Source organism: Pelobates fuscus, chromosome 11 (genome assembly GCF_036172605.1).
Source record: "Pelobates fuscus isolate aPelFus1 chromosome 11, aPelFus1.pri, whole genome shotgun sequence".
In the NCBI taxonomy this organism is placed as follows: domain Eukaryota; kingdom Metazoa; phylum Chordata; class Amphibia; order Anura; family Pelobatidae; genus Pelobates; species Pelobates fuscus.
The window spans coordinates 102,641,662-102,665,089 of record NC_086327.1 but is presented as its reverse complement, the minus strand read 5'-3'; the positions used below and the strand labels follow the sequence as shown (position 1 = coordinate 102,665,089).

The 23,428-nt window shown below is 40.9% G+C and overlaps 1 protein-coding gene across 1 annotated transcript; it reads right to left on the bottom strand.

Moving 5' to 3' along the window:
- Window positions 1-275: 275 nt before the first annotated feature.
- Window positions 276-6,661, bottom strand: YBX1 (Y-box binding protein 1). The gene is made up of 8 exons (XM_063437177.1): window positions 6,366-6,661; window positions 4,477-4,540; window positions 3,413-3,446; window positions 3,212-3,301; window positions 1,567-1,872; window positions 1,209-1,291; window positions 858-1,123; window positions 276-622 (listed from the first exon to the last, which is right to left on the bottom strand). Exons 1-7 carry the CDS (start codon window positions 6,466-6,468, stop codon window positions 889-891), a joined length of 915 nt encoding a protein of 304 aa, XP_063293247.1. The 5' UTR covers window positions 6,469-6,661; the 3' UTR covers window positions 276-622; window positions 858-888.
- Window positions 6,662-23,428: the final 16,767 nt, after the last annotated feature.

Here is a 23,428-nt window from a genome sequence, read left to right as displayed (position 1 = left end):
TTAGCTCGTGCAGAACTCTGATAAGCTACAGAAAGGAAGCTAGGTTGGTAGTTAAACCTTTAAATGCTTTGTCTCTATTTACAATGGGAGATCAATAGCAACATAACCACTTCAGACTACCATATTGGTTATTATAGTAGTACAGAGGCATAGGTAAAGTTTCTTCAGTTAATACATGTTAACTGAAAATTCCTTAGTTATACAACACAAGATTTGCAGCATGTACTTTCCAAAAGAGTCAATACAAATCCCTTGAAAAACCACAAACCACACCATTATTTATATTGAGACCTTTATTAATAGATGCTTGCATTTTGTTGACGTTGGAAAAAAGAAAAATCAGGTGTACGTTTATTACAAATTAAAAATGAGTTTCTTAAAAATCTTAGTTTGACCAGATAGGAAACAATTTAAAAACCTTTGAAGGTACATTGCGAAAATATGCTTTTAAAAAATTGCTATTCCCAAAAGGAGAATTTAGATAAAAAATAAAAGTCATTCCTGCAAGATTCTATGCAGGATGACATCTGGTCAACAGCAAAAAGCAAGCACTTAGGTCTTCAGTTCCAATGTCTTTGTTCATTTCTTATTGCTGGAATTTCACTCTTGACTGATGACAAAACTAAGAAAAAAAAAAATAAGAGGGAATATTTAATATTGCATAGACTTTTACTTGCACCCAAAAAGATTTATTCAAGTTCGTTTAGAATTATAACATGCCTTCAGATCCAATGAACCATACGAGTTACATATCTGCAAGACTACTACTCTGAAATCTCATCCATGTTTTAAACTTTACAACTAGAAGTTTTAACAGTGTTACTAAATGACGTTTTGTTTGTTAAGAGTCGACTAACCCGGATGGTGGTAGAGTATGTAAGCCGGTATTTATTCAGCCCCGCCCTGCTCAGCCTCGGGAGCGGACGTGTTCTCAGCTGATGTTTCGGCTGCCTTGGTCTCTTTACCATCTTGTGGTTTAGGGTTTTCTGGGCGTCTGCGTCTGTAGTTAAAGTTGCGGCGGTACCGACGTTGAGGTGGCTGCTGACCCTGGGAAGCATCCCCTTGATTCTCTTTATCTTCTTCATTTCCATCTTCTCTGGGTTGTCTCTGACGAGGAGGTCCCCTATAGGAAAAATATAAAAATAAGGTTTTGGAATGTACTAAAAAAAAAAAAAACATACAGATCTGACATGAGAAACAATAGTTACCTGCGGAATCTTGGTCTGAATCCTCTGTACATACTTTGTCGCCCTGGTCTGCCTTGGTCTCCTGCTCCTTGGTTTTCTACTACCTAGAATGTATGAAAAGTGACCAGAGTTAAAACTCAAATTTGACGAGTCAGTAAATCAAGACAATGACTCAAGTTGCAAGTCATGCCAAGATAGATCAGGTTCAAATAAATTGGGGGGGGGGGGGGGGGAAGGGGGGAGAGAACGAACATTTTACATCCAAAAGTCACTGTAGAATATTTTTATATATATATATATATATATATATATATATATATATATATATATAAAAATAAACAAAAAATAGTCAGAAGACATAGAACCAGGAGAATCATACCTCTACTCCTTCACCCGGGACAGGATTATTTGAATACTGTGGTCTGCGTCCATAAGGTCTTCGCATGTAGTATGGTGGGTAACGCCGCCTACGGAATGGGCGTTGCTGATTAGGACCTTCTCCTTCAGGTGCACTCTCAACTTCTTCCGGTTTCTCGCCACCCTCATTGTTTGGGTAATTCTGCTGGTAGTTACGTGAAGGACCTCTACGACGTGGATAACGCCTATAATGATTACGGTCTGCTGCATATTTACTGCCTTGGACTGGAACACCACCAGGGCCAGTTACATTAGCTGCTTCTGCACCCTGCAAGAAGATTAAGGGTCAGGTTTCAATTGCATCAATAGAAGCATACCAGTAAATAGAATGCAAAAGTATTTTATTTGAATGACAAACAAGCCAGAGTACAGTCTTGTTACAGCAGAGGAAGTCATTAAGTGCTTCTCTACCATCTGGGATCTTTACATATTTTGCAAACACCCAGTGGCAACTGCTCCACTGGGTGTTTGTGGCCACAGAGTAGAGCAGTATTACTTAACTGGATCAGTCCCCTCAAAAGCTTTTGGTGCTTCGTTTGTCAAAAGCCCATGTTAGTGTGGTACTGATGCAAACACAGGAGGTCTTGACCACCACAAGAATGCCCATAGACTGTCCTTTTCCTCCCTCAGCTGTCACTAGTGATGGTGAGATTACAAGAGTTGATGGTAGCTACACCTTTTGTCAAGCATGGTTTACAAGACTGTACTCCCTACTTTGACTACATCTTTTGATTACAGTTTTGAAGCATTTAGTAAGGAAATCTATTTTCACTGACATTTCAAAAGTCAAATTATAGAAGACAAACTTTGTAGTGTATATTTTCCAAGTTCACAAAAAAAAAAAAAAAGATACAGGGTATGGGAGGGCTTGCTCTATGGAAACTCCTGTAGGGTTCACCAGACAGTATTGTACTGGATAAACCAGTCTGCCATACTGCAGTTGCCTTCACCTTAGTGAGCATTTCTTATTAGATCTGAGTGGAACTGTATATTATTCAGTTGGACAAAGTTTGTGTTCTAAATGCCTACAAAACAGAAAGATTGGTTGAGTTTCTACCTGGTCTGAAGAGTGAGAAACTCAAGAATCAGTTTTCACTACATGTATGCCATGCATAAGTTTACAAAAACTAAATGAAAGCAATTTGCTAGCAGATTAGGTTGTAATGCATTGTGCATGTTTCATGCTCACAGCAACACTGACTATCTTCATAATAAAAACTTCTGAGAAGTATATTGATTGCCAATGAAAGCATGCAGACTTTTTAGTACTGCAATTCTATAACTAATTTATAGGTTTGTTTTGGATTTGATTTTATCAGTGACATGTCTTATGCCAAAGATTAACATTTCTACAGATATGTCAATGTTACAGTAAACACAAAATGCATCCTTGCAAAATGCCTGTGAATCAGCTTTTGACATTAGCCTTGTGACATTTTGCGCCCCTCCCCCCCACAAGATCTGACTACTAAACAGATCTTTCCTGCCAGGAATTTGTAGTTGTATGGCTGAATGAAAATGCCATCTACAAGTTTTCAGAAGGAACAATTACAGTTTGACTAATAAACACAAGATTGATGTAAACATCAGCCTCTAATAAAACTCACCTTTTCCCCTTCTACTACATCGAACTCCACAGTCTCTCCATCTCCAACACTGCGAAGGTATTTTCTAGGGTTGTTTTTCTTGATGGCAGTCTGCAAGACATAATTTGCATTGTCTACATTATATGCATTATAGTACATTAACTCAGTGGTCAAATATATAGTTTAAGAAACTTGTGATGGCAACAATATTTAAGCACTCACCTGATGTACAAACACATCTTCTTTTGTGTCATTCCTATGAAAAGCAAAGAGATTTTTTTAATTATACGGCATAACATTTTAATTTAGTCAGCTACCTGTGTGGGAAATATGCTCTTCATATCAGAAACAGCAATAAGGAGCTCGAGTCATGTTTTGTATATTATGTACATCAAATTATTTATTTTTTTAAAGTCTAACAATTAAAGCCATATGCAACATTACTTTAAAGGACCACTCTAGGCACCCAGACCACTTCAGCTTAATGAAGTGGCCTGGGTGCCAGGTCCAGCTAGGGTTAACCCATTTTTTTTTTTTATAAACAGCAGTTTCAGAGAAACTGCTATGTTTATAAATGGGTTAAGCCTTCCCCCAAAGCCTCTAGTGCCTGTCTCACTGACAGCCGCTAGAGGCGCTTGCGTGATTCTCACTGAAAATCACAGTGAGAGCACGCAAGCGTCCATAGGAAATCATTGTAAATGCTTTCCTATGCGACCAGCTGAATGCGCGCACAGCTCTTGCCGCGCGTGTGCATTCAGTCGACGGGGCGGAATGGAGGAGAGCTCCCCGCCGAGCACTGGAAAAAAGGTAAGTTTTACCCCTTTCCAGAGCCGGGCGGGAGGGGGACCCTGAGGGTGGGGGCACCCTCAGGGCACTATAGTGCCAGGAAAACAAGTATGTTTTCCTGGCACTATAGTGGTCCTTTAAAATGTCAAGCTTCACTCCCAGCTAAAAAAAAAAATGCATTATAGAGGTCTCCCATTGAGCTCGCTAAAAATAGTGGTGCAACAATGATAACACAGATTAAAGTATCTAATTTATATAAAAAAAAAAAATACAAACAAAATGCACCTCTTAAGCCAAAATTAAAATAGCAGGTTTGGCAGAATGGGAAAGACAGGCATAGACACCAGTAAGCCTTCAGACACCTACTCTTCCTAGAAGGCTGTACACGGTTCTGCAGTATAGGGCCACTTTTATAAAAGCATTGTTGACAAGATGCTTTCAGCAAACATGCCAACTTAATGCAGCAAACAACCAAGCCAGCCCAGCAAACATTAGCTTACCTGTTGATAAAGCCATATCCATTTCGCACATTAAACCATTTGACAGTCCCCAAAACCTTGGTTGCTAGAAAGGAGAACAAAAAAAAATGTAAGTTTATGACCTAATACATTTAGGGTTGTTAGTCTCAGCTGTAGTGAAACTTAAAAAACTAAATGGCAAAGCTACAGCTAAACTGGTAATGCTGTGACGGACTAGTTCACATTTTGCCATTTAGACTTAACTATAATTCACGGTTTACAGAATAAAAAAAAAATGGTACCGCCATGGTTAACAGCCTATTGTACATTTTCACAAGATTGAGTAATTAGTGCTAAATAAGTTTCAGCATTTAGAATAATTCAGCCTGGGGACAGTGGTACAATGAGTTACAGTATTTGGCATAGTCCATCATATTTGGATATTAATCTATATGAGCAGATCTGAATTTGACAAGCTGCAGAGTAGACTTTCCTGTAATCTAAACACCAAGATTAATTATTTTTTCTAATCCAGCTTCATTTTAATGTTTAGCAAATCAAAACTAAAGCACTAGAGTCAAAGGATGTGTCTCTAAACTAGATTGTAGCCAAATGAAAAAAAATGTAAACAAAATATTTACACTGTACAAAGTGTTTCTGGATTTAATACTTTGCCAAGTATTGCAAACCAATCTCAATGCATTGTTTAGTAAATGAACTTGTTCTAATTATAAAAAAAATTATATATATATATATATATATATATATATATATATATATATATATATATATATATATATATATATATATATATATATATATATATATATATATATATATATATATATATATATATATACACACACACACCAGAGATCAATACTGAAATGAATCTATAATACAGCCCAACATACTATTACATCAGCATCGGGCGACCAGATCTCAAGACTTCAGTAAAATAAGCCATTTCTGATCATTTGCGAATGTAAGACAAATATAAAGACAACGGCTTGAATTGAGTTTAGCATGCTTATTATGGTAGAGAGCGTGAAAGCTGTTGTAGGCCAAAACAGGCCTCGCAGGATTAATACTGCAGCCTTTCGGTGATCTGCACTAAAGAAAAAAAGATATACTAAAAAATTACACATAGAAATAAAACAGCCAAGTAGAACTATTTGTATCGAGTCAAGCAATGACTTCACCATATAGCAGAGCGCAGCATCAATCACTCCCTAGAAATCACTACCGCTCCACCACGTGGCTGGCCGCCTGCCAAACCACAACCCGGTCTACCTTCCTCTCTAGGCCCCAACCTGGGCTGCCCCCTGACAGCCCCGATCTATGAGGCGACACCAACCAAAACAGTAGGTACTGTGTGTTTAAACTCCACCAACGCCGCCCAGGTCATGGCTGGAGGCCGACGAGCTGCGCTATGGACCTCCGTAGTAGGGAATAGCAGGCCGCAGGCGGCGGACATTTTGAGGCCCCATTCCCCCTTATAGAGGGAGACAGGCACACATAGGAAGCGGTGACGTCACGCACGGCACGCGGGGACCTCGGAGCTGGCAGCGGGGGGGGGGGGTAAGGAGGGATATATGGAACGTTGGCCATGCGCAGCATCTCGCGCACCCACGTCCGACGGTTAAACCGCCTCAGGGCCACGCGGGCAAACCGACCCCCTCCCAGTGAAAAAAAAAAAAAAAAACTACCCTCTCCCTCACCGGATATTGTTAAGTCGTATTAATAAAAAATAAATAAAGCCAGGCTGTCTCATAGCACCAAGGCCATCCACTGTCGTCGAACTACAATTCCCAGCATGCCCTGCCAGCCTTCTGGGAGTTAGAGTCCGACGATAGCCAGACGGCTACAGCGGCGGGCCCCCAGCCCTCCCTGAGGCGGTATTAAACCCTGCGGGGGGGGTTAACACTTACCGATGACCTTCTTCTCTCCCACAGTGGCCACCGGTTCCTGGGCGGGCTTGTTCTCCAAGGCGGCTGGCGGTGGCTGCTGCTGTGTTTCGACCTCGCTACTCATGGTGGTGATTAATGGATGGTTTTAGCTTTCAAAGGTGTTGACTTCGGGCCGGCGGTGGCTCGTTCTGTGACCTTTTATTCCCCCTGGGTGTTGATGGTAACTCAGGCCGGCGGTGGGGCTGGTGCCTCCTTCGAGCTCCCTGCTGTCCGCTCTCCGCTCCCGCTACCGATCGAACTGCCTAGAATGACGTGACAGACTGGTTAATCAGCGCAGACGGCCCGCCCCTCCGCCGCAGTGGTTGGAAGAGCCTCTTGCCAATCCAGTGTTCTGCCCGCCTATTGGCCGAGTAGCTCGTCAATCTGCAGGCGGCCGGTTAGGATTGGACAGGCCGATCCGCGGACGAATCCTATTGGTTTAGGAATTTGTCAATCACCTGACTTGGTGGGATTAGTCTCGACCATGGCCTCAGACGGCTCCATTAACTGTCCAGAATACTAACACAGTGCAGGGGGAAGGGGGAGGGGGAAGCCAACCTCCTGTGTTCAAATCAGTCACATAAACTGTGTTTACCTATCAATAATCTGCTTATTATGTGCCACACTACAGCTGTTAGTGCTTAATCACACTGTTATTAATTAAAATGAAACATTTAGGTGGAAACACTAATACAGTAAAAAAAAAAAAATGAAATGTTGCAAAATTCAGTCACAAAGAAAACATGTAGTGTCTGGAGCACAATATATACATTTTTACACATGGTTGATACTTGGTTTTCTGTCTCCTTTAAAGTAAATAAATATTGGCAGTCATGTTTGCTGACACACTGTAACATTATTTTGGGGAACTATATATATATATTTTTTATTACACACTTGGTTATTATGAGTATAGAAATGTACGGCCGCATGTTGTCATCAACAAAAACGTGAATAAAAGAATGAAACGTCTAAGGAAATTTATTTTAAAAATATTCTTTATCTGAGGATCGCTTCCGCCGCCAAGATGACAGTCATAAAAACCTTCCCAGAAACCTACCCCAACAAAAATAAACCATTATATAAAAACAAGGAACATTTTTACCTAATAATACATACGTTAAAAAAAAATGAGTCACAGAATACCAGCCTTTGTTATAGTGATAAGCAGGTTTATATAACCATGTTCATGGTTTTTATCTTTAAAGATATAATAAATAGTGAAAAATTAAAGAAATGGCTGGTAGAGACCGAAATGGGGTTCTTAATTATTATTTCATTACTTGTATAGCGCCATCAGATTCCGTAGCGCTGTACAATGGGTGGACTAACAAACATGTAATTGTAACCAGACAACTGGACGTACAGGAACAGAGAGGTTGTTTTATTTTAGCGTAAATATTATTATATATAGGAAGATGGTGAAAAATGACTGTTGCCCATAACTTGCATATTGTCAATATTGTTAGCGGTTACGTAGCGCCAAAATATTCCCCAGCACTTTACAATTATTAAATGGTAGTTCTAGGTGCCATTCCAGAGCTAGTTGGGATGCTTCACTCTTAACCTGCATCAATATTGGACCAAAACAACTTAACTTCAGTACTTTATGTCCTTCCCAAGTCGATTTTGACACGAGACAAAATGTTTCTAAGACCACCCATCATTCAAGTGTGGAATGTATTAACTTATGTCAATCCAGTGATAAGATTATTGCGAGGCAACCCCCTAATACCATCTTGCATCGATCCAACATTTAGATTGATGCAAGGCAATCTGTCTCAAGGCTATCAAGAATGAATAATAACGCGGACCACCATGTCCTTGCCAGCTTGATAGCTGAAAATTACGTGAATATGGTGTTGTAGGCCAATCACGTTCTGATGTTGCTTGGATGGTGTTAGATGCTAGAGATATTTAAACTCCATAAAGATGAGCCAGCTCTAGGGACCTCATAGCTCAATAACAACTTAATTTCAACGAAGTTGTTATGGTGCCCTGAGTATTCCTTTTAAGCTGAAGACCCCGAGCAGCTTGAGTGCAATGAGTACGGGCAAGTAGGTGTGCTCAACAACGCAAACTAAAGCAAGGCCAAATTGCCCTCTTTGCCTATCTAATATCCGGGTTACTTTGTATTGAGCATTATCTGGCTGAAGATAAAGATGATAAAAAATAATTGTACAAAGACTTTTTTTTATCACTAGAGCTATAACATGATATTTTGTATCTCATTTCTAGTTTGTATTTTAAACTATATTTATTTGTTTTTTTGTTTTTAAATATATTCAGTTACATTTACGGTTACATTTACAATCTTTATTTATAGTTTTTGGTTGTTTTTTTAAACATGAAAAAATACACCTGGAGAGATAAGATATATATATTGCACCCCATTTGTTTCAAAATAAAATTTTGCTGGCGACGAAAGGTTGGCAAAGCAAACTTGACAATAGTGACCCTGTGTACAATTCTGCCATACAAATTATGCATCTTTAAAGCAGCATTACTTTACCCTGATTCCCACAGTTGTAGGAGGAAGAAAATCAATAATTTTACATTAAAATGCTAATTTTATGGAAGGTTTAATTTGAAAAACAAGTCATTGCCATCTAGCCCATGCTGGAAAATACACTAGCTTCATGATTTCACAAAATAACAATTAAAGTGAAAAATATCTACCATCTTCAAATGCTACACACTGTAAAAAAAAAAAAAAAGTACTAAATCATATCATGACTTAACGGCAAAAATAATACTTTAGCAAGACATAAATCAATATTTACCTATCTATGTTCTTTTGTATAAGGAGGAGGTTTCTTTACATTGAATATCTGTTGTTTATAATTATGTCACACATTTTGTTGAATGTAGTATGAGAAAATGCAACTTAGATTTTTTTTTTTGTGAAACTGTGCTGGAGAACAGTTATATATATATTATTATTATTATTATTATTATGTTATTATTTATAAAGCACCGACAAATTCCATAGCGCTTTACAGTGGGTGGACAAACAGACATGTAATTGTAACCAGACAAGTTGGACACACAGGAACAGAGGAGTTGAGGGCCCTGCTCAATGAGCTTACATGCTAGAGGGAGTGGGGTATAGTGACACAAAAAGGTAAGGATAGTATTAGACTAATGACAGTTGCAGAATCCGTCGGGAGCTATTAACAGTTTAATTGATATGCTTTTATGAAGAAGTGGGTTTTTAATGATTTTTTGAAGGAGTGGAGACTGGGTGAGCATCTAACGGAGGAGGGAAGTGAGTTCCACAGGAAGGGTGCAGCCCTCGAGAAGTCACACTACAATGTTGGCTAGTTTGTTGTCATATACCTTCATTACTATAGTAGACATAACTCACATTACAAAAACAGAAACTCGCATGCGTTGCATACTCTACTTGGGGAATAACAGTGGACCCTCTATTTTATTGCTTCTTAATTTAATGGACCAAAAAAAAAAAAAAAAAATTCTAAACACTCTGTCCAGGGATTTGTGTATCTGAACTCTCCATTTCTTTTTTCTCCAAAAATTACTGATATCTCTAATTTTGCTTGTCTGGTATCCTAAGGCCTCCATAGTTAATTGATATTGGACTTGTGAGTATAATTGTACCTGTGTAAAATTCACACTGCTCTTCCAACTCCTAGCAATTATTATTTGTACCGCTGCCACAAAGTGGACATATATAAATCTTTCTCTAAATTGAAGTGATTGTAGATTTAGATGGAACAAACCATTATGAGGGCCCCTAGGGATATTTCCCTCTATAATATATTCCAATGTCCCAAAGGCCATATACCACAGTCTTTTCGCCTTACTACATTCCCACCAAATATGTCCAAAAGTCCCTTCCGTTTCATTACATCTCCAGCACATTGGAGAGTTGGAGGTATACATTTTAGTCAATCTGGTGGGAACTCAATACCAGCGGTTCATTAATTTAAATAGTACCTCAAGAATACTCAAACAGTGGACTATTTTACTTGTTTGTATTAACACCTGATCCCATTCAGTCTTAAAAATCTGTACATTTAGTTCTTTACTCCGTTTCTGAATATTTACATTCGGAATTGGTGCTTCAATCTGAAGAAGAGCACTTCTTGCTTTTGAGGCTATTTGCGGTACTTTCTCATTATTTAATAAAGCAGTCAGATTTTCTAAACCCTCTATAGGTCGAACTAACATAAATTGTTTAATGAAACCTCTAATTCTTAAGTAATTATACCACTCCTTCCTAGATAGCAAAAATTCTTGTATCAAGTTCTCAAACGACTTAATCTTGTCTCCTAATATAATTTGATTTATATAATTTATACCTTTCCGTGACCACTCACTTGTATTTATATCTTTCATCCTTAGCTGTATAACACAAAAGTTAGAGTTTCCCAATATTTTATTACCTATTCCGCTACTAATCCTCAGCTTTTCCCATTTCAACAAAAAATTTGAAGAACAAACTTTCTTAATTCTTTCATCTCGATGAGTTAACCAAATCAATTAATGCAATTTTTCCATTTCTGACATCTCCATTTCTAGTTGATACCAACCCTCTTCCTCAGAACTTATGAGTTGTGTCTTATATATATGGAACATCATATTAGCTAAATAGGTAATATTCACATTTGGAAAATGTATACCTCCATTCCTACTCTTCTGCATCAAAAGTTTTTTTATTAATTCTTGGCCTTTTTCCTTTCCATATAAAATTATTTATATCTCTTTGTATCATAGCTAACCATGGTTGGGGCATTCTCAGGGGGATCGTACAAAAGAGATAAGACCATTTGGGGTGTAAATACGAATTAATCAGGTTAATTCTTCCCCACCAGGATAATTCAACTTGTCTCCATTTTTTTAATGACTCGTGGGTTGATCTAAATGTTTTTAAAAAGTCTTGAAGCGAGCATCAGAGGTGGGAGTACGGACAGAAGATAGACGTAAGTCTTCAGAAGAGCGTAAGGGCCTAGACGGGACATACTTGTGTATTAGTGAGGATAGATAGGTGGGAGCAGCATTATTTAGAGATTTGAAAGTAAGAACCAGAATTTTAAATTGAGCTCTATATCTTACAGGAAGCCAATGTAGGGACTGACAGAAAGGTGAGGCGTGGGAGGTGCACATCTAGGTCCCAACTCCGGCCCGCTATGCAAGCACGTAGTGAATCCAAGATGGCCGCCATGCAGCAACAAACCCTTAGACAAGCGGACCCAGAAGCACAGACCTGTAGAGAACCTTCGAAGCTAAATTTGACAAGATATGCCAAGAATTGTGGAAGTGGATAGAAAGTCGCTCAAGGGTACCTAACCCGCCTGCCACACAGAAGTCTCCTGACCACGCACTGGCTCAATGTCCTATGGCTGAGCCGGGAACCTATGTGGAGCTGATCCCACAGAGCCGTTCCCACTCCCAAAGTGTGATCCGACGGCTGAAACTGAAACCTCTTTCAAAGTCCTTCAATAGGAGAAGAGAGAGCCCTGGTCCCCAGGCACTGAATCCATATAAGGCACGGGCTAGCTGCAGTGAGCAGACTGGGGACTGTTCCTACCACTTATGCTGCCAGTCAGCCCATATCACCATCGAACAATGGAGGTGAAAGAAACAGGCCGGGGAATGGACTATCCATTCAAGCACACCAGTGGCTTCGGGTGCAAGCTTGCTGCTGCCTCTATATCAGCCACCAACCTGGTCACAGAGCAGGACCTAATGTGTGCTTACACTAATATTCTCTGCCAAATACCCAGTGGTACAAATATTCCTGTTCATTCGTTTAACTGTTCAATAAGCCTGGGTTACTACACATAGATTTCTTTACTTATAAAAGTGCAGTATCCCAGTTCTTTTTCACTCTCCTTTCTACCTGATGCCTGTAGCACATATGGAACCTCTCTGTTAAGACTTCTGTGTCAAAGTACACTACTTACACTTGTTAGTACAACTGCGCTCTTAGGCAGTACCTGTTTAACCATAACTACTTTATGTCCACATTGACACCAGTACATGTCTCAGATTAATCAGCCAATGACTATCATCGACAGGCATAGCAATCATCTCGTTTTCTTTTTCTTATATGCACTGAGCAACGTTTCTTACAAGCATGTTATTTATACAAATTGTGCAGTCTATACTTATGCCATATTAATGTTTACTTTGAGTTGCTAGCATTTGCTTTTGTGGCACTACTGGCATGCACGTACCTTTAATGCACATCAGCAATTTAAAAAATTAAAAATGAAAATTTGAAATTTACTTTGACTTCAGTTTGAATGTCTGGGAAGTTTCACTTTATTGAATAACCCTACAATATATGTATATAGTCAATGCAGGAATGACAGTACTGCACAACAATTGGGGCCACAGCATAGTGAATGGACCAGATGATAGTCACAGTGTTTTACATCTACTTACATTTCCTGCCTACAGGATCCTGCAAGGAAACCGTCTTGTCTTTTAATTACATGCAAAATGCTAATTCCATAGTTCACATCAGCCAGTTTTTGTAAAGGCCGCTTTGTCTGCTGTAGCTGTTTACATGCAGCTGCAAATGTTCATTTTGCATAAAGTAAGGGGAACATAGAGCAGGCTCGGTGGGTGTCATGCAGTTTAAATGAAACCTTTACTCATTTAAATAAAGGTGTGCCTCTTGTAGATGTGATCTATTGTGCACTGTTATACCTTATCTTTTAATTTAAATTACAACGAAAGTGTATGTAACCTCAGGCCCAGGTTCAGGGGAATATAATGAAATGTGATCCCAAAAATGGAGTGCTCACACCGTTTAGCTTAATTGTGTCTTCCTAACCATATAAATATAGATGGTAATTATTCATTCAATTGCAGGGATACAATTTATCACCAATTGAGCAGTGCTGTAAGAATGCAGTGTCAAAGCATTGCTATTTATAAGGGCATCACTAACTTATTTTGTTACTGGAAGGGTCTATGTAGGGATAGAATTAGGGGGCATTTACGATTTTACTACTTAAATACTTATTTTATTATTTATTATTACTGACCTTCTTGTCATTGACCATGGTTTGAATTCTACGTTTATTGTGATGACATTTTTATTTCAAAAAGATTAGTTGTGGTTTTGTTTTCTCTTCTATACAAACATACAGAACAGTTTTTTTTTCACTAAAGTGGGAATTATGTGAAACTTAGGGTTATTTATCAATGTGTGGATTGTTGAGAATTAAAGAAAATTACATTTTAAGGGGCGGGGCCGGACCGCCGAGCCGGCTGGTCGCATGCTAGACCAGCTCCTACAGCCTAGCCTTTGAACAGGCGATTTTAAGCATAATTTATCGCAAAAACTTGCCGGCAACGGTGGCCCTTGGCGGGCAGAGAGCCCTGGGGCCCAGGGCGAGGCTGGCTCTACGGGCTACAGTCCCCTGGACGAAGAAACCTATCCGACCCTTTTTGAGGCCTACTCCAGAGGCGAGCGGGACGGACGGCCTCTGCCCTGCCGCATACTGCTCGGGGCTTGGAGTCGGACCCGCGGGGATGCCGGCCCCGTTCCCCCCCCTATGGACCGGGGGGGTGATCCCGGTCCACACCTCTGAGACCCAACCTACCAAACCAGCATCCTGAGTCTCCCGCCCGCACTGCAGTCCACATGTCGGGCCCAAGATGGACGCCAAGCTCCGACCTGCAAACAAGGGAAAGCACTTCCCGCTCAACCAGCTCACGTACGCCGAGACTAATGGTAGAGCACGGAACGCAGCAACACCTACCCTGTACTATCCACCTCACCTGGGAGAAACGGCTATTAAATCCACCAGGCGTATAGCAAAGCGACTTGTTCACCGGTGAGCCAGCCGTCGGACTCCATGAGAGGGGACCTGCAATGCGATACGACGCCATATACCACACACCATGCAGAGTGAATCCCGACCGGGCCTACACAAACCCTAGAAAGTCGACCGGGCTCCCTCAAACCGGAAGGGAGAACCCTCAATCAAGCGGCAAAACAAGTCGTAAGAACGTACTCTCACCAGCTCCCGCGAAGGTACGAGCCTACAGAGACTTATCCTACTCCAGCACCCGTTAAGAACTGCTTAACCCTCTCTGGACACCCCACAGCTGAACCCAACGCCTGGAGACAAGCATCTGCGCCCCTGAAATGATTCACCACACGCCGGATTAACCCATCCTGCAATTAAGCTGTTTGTGTTAAATTGTATATTCTATTGGGCCACTGGGCAATATTGTTTTGTCAGGGCAGGGGGGGGGGAGAGACTCTGGGACACTCATGTCAATACTAGCGTGTAGCTAATCGCTTATTGTATTCGTAAACCTGCATGCTCTTACTATTCGTGTTTAAACACCGAATCTACTACGCTTAGAATGCATAGAGCCAAATAGACTGGCTAGAGAGTATTATACAACCCCCATACGTATAGAAGCAACACTAAGTAATATTCGTCTGTCAACTAGATTGCTAACATATACATAAATCGTCTAGCTAAGCATGTATAACAAAAACAAAAATTTTGTGCAAGTTCCTTATGCCACTGTTTAACGCATCTGTAACCTTATGAAAATGAACGCTGTTGTGGCGTATGACAATAATCTGTAATCACCTGCACTACAAAAAAAAAAAATTACATTTTAAGGGACACTATAGCCACCGAAACAACCAAACAGCGTAATTAAGCAGATTTGGTGTACAGATCATACCCCTGCATTTTCTCTACTGAATTCTCTACCATTTAAAAGTTAAATCCCTTTGTTTATACTTCCCTAGTCACACCTCTCTGTATATTACTTGCACAGACTTCCTAAACACTTCCTGTAAAGAGAGCTCTAATGTTTAAACTTTAGTACACATTTTCTTTAATTTAGAAAGTTTTATATACTGGTCTGTTAATAGCCTTTGAGACTCTGCAGGAGCCACCTTTGTGTAATTAATGTTTAATTTACAGAACGTGAGATAAAATTTTCTTTACATCTGATTGAAAATAAAACCACTTTTTTTTCATGGAGGCTGTGTGAGGGGTGGCTACGGCTGCATAAACAGAAACCAAAAGTGATTTAAGGAAAAACAGCTTGACTGGAATAATGCTCCAACCAGACTGGTTTTAGTTTAAAATATATAAATTCCCCATCACTTCTTCACAATTCATCGTTTATTGAATAACCCCATGTACATTGATACATATTGTATATTTAGGTCATTCTAAGACATGTTCAATGTTTTATCAACAAATCATGGTGTCTTTTGCTATATTTTAAAGCAGTAATGCTGTATTTGCCTGTCCAATATCACATCTGGTTTAAACTATTTTATTTAGTTCTTCATTAGCAAAGCTGTTCAGTCAAAGTGTTTTTGGTATCAGTGTATTCTCACAAGTATTTCAATAGATTGTAAGCTCACGGGCAAGGCCCTCTAATTTTTGTATTGGTCTGTTTGTACTGTATTGACTTTTTCCAAATAGTACAGCACTACGGAATATGTAAGCTCTTAATGCCATTAATAATAATAATAACAAAGACAGAACATTATCGATGAGTTAAAGGAACACTATAGCGTTAGGAATGCAAATATGTATTCTTAACGCTATAGAGCGGTGACTAGGGCCCTCTTCCGCGGTGAATAAATTGTTAATTAACCATTTATTTGCTTAACTTAATCCAGCGCCGGGCTCCCTCGGCACTGGTGACTTCTCCTCCTCCATCGACGTCAGCTCCCGAGTAGAGTTGAATGGGCATGTGGGCCAGAGGCGCGCACATTCAAACCCACCCATAGGAAAGCATCACTTAATGCTTTCCTAGGGGGATCTTTTTTGACGCTGGACTCCATGAGGACATCCAGCGTCAAATAAGTGAGATTTACTCCGTGTAAATCGCAGGAGGCGGCCTCTAGTGGCTGTCAGGGAGACAGCTACTAGAGGCTGGATTAACCCTCAGTGTAAACATAGCAGTTTTTCTGAAACTGCTATGTTTTCAGCTGCAGGGTTAAAACTAGGGGGACCTGGCACCCAGACCACTTCATTGAGCTTAAGTGGTCTGGGTGCCTATTGTGGTTGTTTAAGGGAAGTTCTTCAAATAATGGTTCGATCAGTGGCCATCAGAGGCATTAGGAGGTCCTACTTCCACCAGAGATATTAGGAGGTCCTACTTCTACCAGAGGCATTAGGAGGTCCTACTTCTACCAGAGACATTAGGAGGTCCTACTTCTACCAGAGGCATTAGGAGGTACTGACACCAGAGACATTAGGAGGTACTGCCACCAGAGGCATTATGAGATAGTGAAACTAGAGGCATCACTGGTTTCTGCCACTAGAGGCATCTAAAAGCACTGCCACCAGAGGCATTAGAAGGTACTGCCCAGAGACATCAGAGGATACTGCTGGAAGAGGCACTAGAGGGTACTTCAAAAAGATACATTAGAATGTACTGCCACAAGAGGAATTAGCCTATGTCAATACCTGACATAGAGTCTCTGGGGGTAATTCACAGAACACTAAAATATAGTGAATTCAAGCATAAATTTCAGATTATAAAACATAGTAGTCTTATTGGAAACACAATCTTCAGCTCTGCTATAGTTACCACTTGGTAATTTCAGCCTCTGTTTTGCAATCTGGATTTTAGTTTGATGCAATTCAATGTTTAGCAAATAAAACCCTTACTGTTTAGAGATAAACTTGGGATTTAACAATGCCCGCCCTATGCCATCAAAAGTTAAACTGTATTTTAGATTTTGTGTGTGCGCTGTTCTGCTAACTGTATTTTGTATAGATTTTGGTATTTTACGGCAGCACCACTGCTTGGAAATGCATGTTCTGTGTGTGTCCCCAATTCCAATTCTTTCTCTTTGTAGATTTGGATTCCATACCAGATTCCTTTTGGCTGGAGCATCCCACCCATCCACTACAGGTACCCATTTGAAGGTGACCACAAGAAAGCTTCAATCGAGGAGTGTCTTGAAGCAGTTTACGCAGTCCCCACGTTAAAATTAGTGCAGGACTCACCGATATCAGGGTTCTGTGATGTAGTGGTGGGCTTGATACAATTCCCATTTTTCTATGCCATCAAACCAGGAAACATGGCATCTTTTACATTCATTTATAAAATGTGGACTTCAAAATGTCTAACATTATTACAGCAATATGAGCATGACTCTGCGTCCAGATTCAGCCTGGATGAGAATGATGGGAGCAATCGTCCGCAACATGTTGATTGCTGGCACCCCTACACCTAGAGCTCTCTAGAGTTTAAATGTATTTCTGACACTATAGTTTTAAACTAACTATTTAGGTCCCCCGACCCCCTCCGGTCACATGAGAAAGATGTTTATACTCACCTTTTCTCCCATGCCAGGCCGGTCTCACTGCTGCTGGCTCCACCTCCATGGCTGAAGTCCTCAGTCTTGATTATCTCAGCCAATCCAATGCTTTCCCATAGGAAAGTATTGGGAGGCTTTTGCGCATGGGCAGCAAAGTGCCGTGCCGAGCCAACCAGCATCTCCTCATAGAGATGCATTGAATCAATGCATCTTCTCTATGCTATAGTAATTGCCAGTGCAATACTAATTGCCAGTGCTGAACACTGTGCAGTACTAACACAGGAGCACCTCTAGTGGCCATCTGAGAGGCTGCCACTCGAGGTGTTACTACGCAGCAATCTAAACACTGCCTTTTCTATGAAAAGGCTGCGTTTACAGTACTCAGCCTGCAGGGACAGGCTATAGACACCAGAACCATCACATTGAACTGTGACGTTAGTGTCCCCTTAAACCCTTTTTTCCCCTGCGGAATAAGTAAAGTAAATTATGATTAGACTTTCCCAGAGTTCCCTAAGTTTTACCTACATATAATAATGCCTGATCATTTGCTATTTTTTTTTCAACGTTTGACATCATTTGTTTATTTAAAGAATATCATAACCTTTTATAACCATTAGTAGAGAGTACATACAGTTTTTCCCACAAAAAAACTCATTAATCCCAATATTAGGAAATATTAGAAGGTCTAGTCCAAATCTGGAGTGCCTTGAGATTGCAGGCTACCAACCCAAGCACAAACTCACACAGTGCTAGGGTAACAAAGATGTCTCACAATTCCCTGCTTCCGGGCTCACTCCTGCAGGACAATACCGACAGACATCCCAGCACATCTCTAGTTGTTTTTAATCAGGATAACAATGGTCTTGTAAGCCTGCAGCTTGCAATCCCTGTGGGCAATTGTCCTGGTGCCCCCATGCCAGCCTTCTCCTGGGTGTGAGTGTGTCAACATTATTAATTGCTCAGCAGCAGTCATTATCATGTAGATAATCATCAAACGAAGATTTGTGATTGAGAGCAAAATTTGTTTACACAGATTTTATTGCTCTGAATAGAATTGAACCCCCAGTGAGAGCATAATATGTTTAAGTCAAAGAAAATCCAATTAATAATGTGAACTTTCTGGTAAAATATTTCCTCCCTAAAGAGGCCACCATTTTATGCTAACATAGCACACTTAACCGGTTATGCTAAATAATGATAGCTATCATACTGCCAAATACTTCATGCAGAATAGAGATATGGAAAAATCTGGGATTTCCAAACTTGGCTGGCTGAAACAGAAGATTAGAAAATATCATGCAAACATTTCTGGGGGCTAATCTGGTATAGACCCATTTCTGATAACTAAATGAGAAAAATAACGGCAAGAGTTACTGTCACTTTAGACGTAGCACACTTGGACAAGATATATCAGTTCTGTGCTTCACTTTAAAAAAATAAATTAAAAAAAATGTATCTGTGCATGTTGGTAAATGTAGATGTGTAAAAGTGCCCCTATGTATACTCAAATACCACTTCCTAATAGCTGCCAATACTTGCTGGATGGGTTACCCACTACCCATCCTTTATAGCTGAAAGGCTAACATAAATCCAGAAAAGAAAAGCAACAACATTTGAAATAAAAGATACAAATAAATATTGCTGATATCCAATGTATGCTGACTCCTAAATGTGCATCACAGTTTCTCCAAATGATACAATAGCTACAAATGTAGCCAACTAATACAAATGGTTAAATCCAGCCGTATACAAAATAGCAACTAAACTGTGCAACAACCTGTATTTTTTTGTTTGTTTGTTTCACATTCAAAGTTTATTGAGAATGTTTCACAGTAAAGCAATATATTGGCAATGATAATCATACACCATGTGAACAATATAAGGCGTGAACCACCGAGATGGAAAGTGATGAGTAACCTGTCTTAGGTTAAAAGAGCAGATACCAAAGGTATATTGCAGTGAGTACAGGGTGCGTCTCAGGTAAGTAAATAACTAGGGATTCACCCACAGATTATCTAGGAGGAGGTCCTATGCCCTAACGTTATAGGTGTGTCAATACAGTTACTACTCGCATGCAGTAATACAGTGTATGGAGCTTTAAGATTTTTTTAAAGCGCTACTTTTTTTTTGGCTTTGTACACGTGCATTCACCAGCAAGTTACAGAAAGCACCTGGATGTACAAGATCTGATTGGAACGTGGGTTTTCCAGTGTAACACATGTGCAAACTTGGATAGCAACATGCATATTAATTGTACTGACATGCCTCCTTTATGAATGGCAATACTTCACTGGCAGTGATGGAAAGAAGATTAATTGTAGACGTGTGCTTGTGTGTGTGTATATGTGTAAATATTGACATTAAGAAAGGTGTTTGCAAACACTAAAATGCTGATTCTGCTCTCTAAACTATACTAAAACCCTATATTTTGGTGTATATAAATATATTGATCATCCACAACGTTAAAAACCTGCTTAATATTGTGTAGATCCCCCTTGTGCTGCCAAAACAGCTCTGATTCTTCAAGAAATGGAATCCACAAGACCTGTGAACTTGTCCTGTGGTATCAGACACCAATACATTAGCAGCAGATCTTTTAAGTCCTGCAAGCTGCGAGATGGAACCTCAATGGATCGGCTTTCTTGTTCCAGGACATCCCACAGGTGCTCAATCAAATTGAGATCTGAGGAATTTGGAGGCCGAGGCAACACCTTAAACGCTTTGTCATGTTCCTCAAACCATTCCTCAACTATTTTTGCAGTGTGGCAGGGTGCATTATTCTGCTGAAAGAGGCCACTGCCATCAGGGTACACCACTGCCATGAAGGGTTGTACTTGGTCTTCAACAATCTCCAGGTAGGTGGTAGATGCCAAAGTAACCTCCACATGAATGCCAGGAACCAAGGTTTCCCAGCAGAACATTGCACAGAGCAGAATACTGCCTCCACCTGCCTGCCTGCCTTTTTCCTATAGTGCATCCTGTTGCCATCTCTTCCCCAGGTAAACGTTGCATACACACCCATCCATCCACCTGATCTAAGAGAAAACTTGATTCATCTGATGCTCACGTCCCCACTGAAGGCGCTTTTGGCAGTGGACATGAGTGATCATGGGCACTCTAACCAGTCTGTGGCTACATAGCCCCATACCCAGCAAGCTGCAATGCACTGTGTGTTCTGACACCTTTCTATCATGGCCAGCATTAGTTTTTCAGCAAATTGAGCAACAGTAGCTCTTCTGTGTGAGCAGACAAAATTGGTGATCCTTCGCTCCCCACGTGCATCAATGGGTCATGGGTGTCCATGACCTTGGTTCACCGGTTGTCCTTCTTTGCACCACTTTTGGTAGGTACTAACCAGTGCATACCAGGAACACCCCACACCCTTGTCAAAGTCACTCAATCTTTTTGATTGCCCATGTTCACTGCTTCCAACACATGAAATCCAAGAACTAATTGTTCACTTGCTGTATAATATATCCTACTCCTCGACAGGTACCATTGTAACAATATAATCAATGTTATTGACGTTTTCTTTTAGATCAGTTGGATGGCTGGGTGTGTATACATCATATACCTGGGGAAGAGATGGCAGCAAGATGCACTATGGCAATAAGGCAGGCAAGTGGAGGCAGTGTTATTCACTGGACAATGGGCTGCTTGGAAACCTTTCGGTCCTGGCATTCATGTGGATGCCGGGGCGTACCTGGAGCATTTGGCACCTGGGGCGGATGTTATATTTGCCCTCCCCCCCCATCCACCCCAATTTTAAAATGTAAAAAACACTTACACATTTTTTTAAAATGTATTTAACATTCAGCAGTGTTTGTATTTTTTTTTTTTTTAATTCTTTATTTATAACAAGGTTGAACACCATCAATACAAACAGCTTTGATACAGACATCACATACCGGACATATTCACGAGCTTAGATATATAAAAAGTACATCGTACAGGGTAAAACACAAGTGTTTGGCAATATCGATGGCATATTTGGCGAGTCGTCCCTGAAATGTCCAGATATGTGGACGGTGGTGTTTGTATTTTTTTAATGTATTTAGCACTGAGCAGTGTTTGTGTGTTTGAAAGTAAGCATGTTTTTTTTTTTTTATAATTCTTTATTTTTGATGTGCAAAGGCTTGACAGACATGTTTAATTTGCCACGATAATAGTTACAGGCATTTCAAAATACATATTTCTGTGGCAATTAAGAGAAGGTGCACATTTTTTTTTTTTCAAGAGTAATAAACAAGCAGAAACACGGTATGTCAGATAATGAGATGGTAGTAAGCACAAGTTAAACATATCGAGAAGACTAGCGATAACAGTGTTTAAAATAAGTGAATCTATGAACATGTTAAATTATATCTATTTCTGTAGCTTAGTAGCCGCTGGATGTTATTCATAAAATGAAGGCAGAGTTTAAGTTGGCATTGTCGTAATGTGCTCAACGTGAACTTGCTAACTAAAGAGAGGCAAAACAGGCAGAACCTTTTCACACAAGGACACACAATTCAGAACATTATACAGGCAAAAACATTAATGGTATGCTAGAATAGCCTGACTGGCATATAGACATTAAGGCTAAGGTGGGCAAGGTGATGTGTGCAATTGTAAGATTGTAGACAATGAGTCCTCTATATATATGGTCTAGCACGTAGTGCCCATAGCAGGTAACCCAGAGGTCTAATTTCAAGTCCAGTCGCAGGATCAGCCGATCCCCGTTAGTGATAGTGATGGTACCTGTTTAGGCAAGTCCAGAGGAACATGGCGTTGAAAAAACTTGCACAAATATATATTTTTTAAACTTAAATGTGGATCCTGTATGCCATGTCCCTTTTCCCCCCTGAGCGCAGGGTATGATCTGGGTGTCCCTCAGGCACAGCTCAGCCGATGCCCGCCATGGGATGGGCACAGTCCCGCAAATCTGGTGAGTGACGCAAGTTGTTGGGGCTGTGGGAAGGGGTTTTTCCATTAGGCCATTGAATGCTCCAGCCCCTCTCACGGTCTCCCGCCTGGGTCGCAGCGGGGGCCTTTGTCTCCCCTGGAGGCATCCGCCGTCGTGTCGTGGTGAGGCGTGATTTTCGGGATCTCGGGCGGCGGTGGGACCTCCTCCTGTTGGGTCTGTAAGTTGGAGCACTTAGCCTCTTAGATCTTTGCCAGATAGTGGGTCGCCGAGCAAGCTTCCTGTTCAGAGGTTGCGCTTTGGGAGCGGGTGTAGTCAGACGTCGACTCCTTGCCTCCACTCTCCTCCAGAACCGCTGGCAGATCTTATCAAATGCCTTTAGGAAGTTGGTTTCCCAGTCACGGGTAGCCGACCCCTCACCACTCAGAGCGAGATTTTCAGCGGCCATCTTGAGCCTCGTGGGATCTGTTATCGTGAGGTGAGTTTTGCTTGTCACATTGTGGACCGGGATAACCCCCGCCGGTCTGTGGGGGGGGAAACGGGTACCCTTCTCGGGCGTCCCTGTTGGTTGCCGCGGTGGGAGAGCGGCCGTCTCTCCCACTCTAGCCAGGCTTGCAGGCCGCAGATGTCGCGCGTGTGAGGCTGATCCGAACAGCATTGTGTTTGGCATTAACGGGTAGCTTGCGTTGTCCCCTGGTGTCCGGTGCTGGATTCAGGTCAGTAAGTGCTCGTTTTAGTCAAGAATAAGTAAGGAAACCGCAACCCCGGGCAGGAGCAGCGGTAACGTGCGACTGCTTCGCTCCGAGATCAGGCCCCGCCCCAAGTAAGCATGTTTTTGTGTGA

Coding starts and splice junctions, on each gene's coding strand:
- YBX1 (XM_063437177.1), bottom strand. CDS start 6,468: ATGAGTAGCGAGGTCGAAACACAGCAGCAGCCACCGCCAGCCGCCTTG. Junction 1,292..1,566: donor TCCCGGGTGAAGGAGTAGAG/GTATGATTCTCC, acceptor CATACATTCTAG/GTAGTAGAAAACCAAGGAGC. Junction 1,124..1,208: donor TTCAGACCAAGATTCCGCAG/GTAACTATTGTT, acceptor TTTTTCCTATAG/GGGACCTCCTCGTCAGAGAC.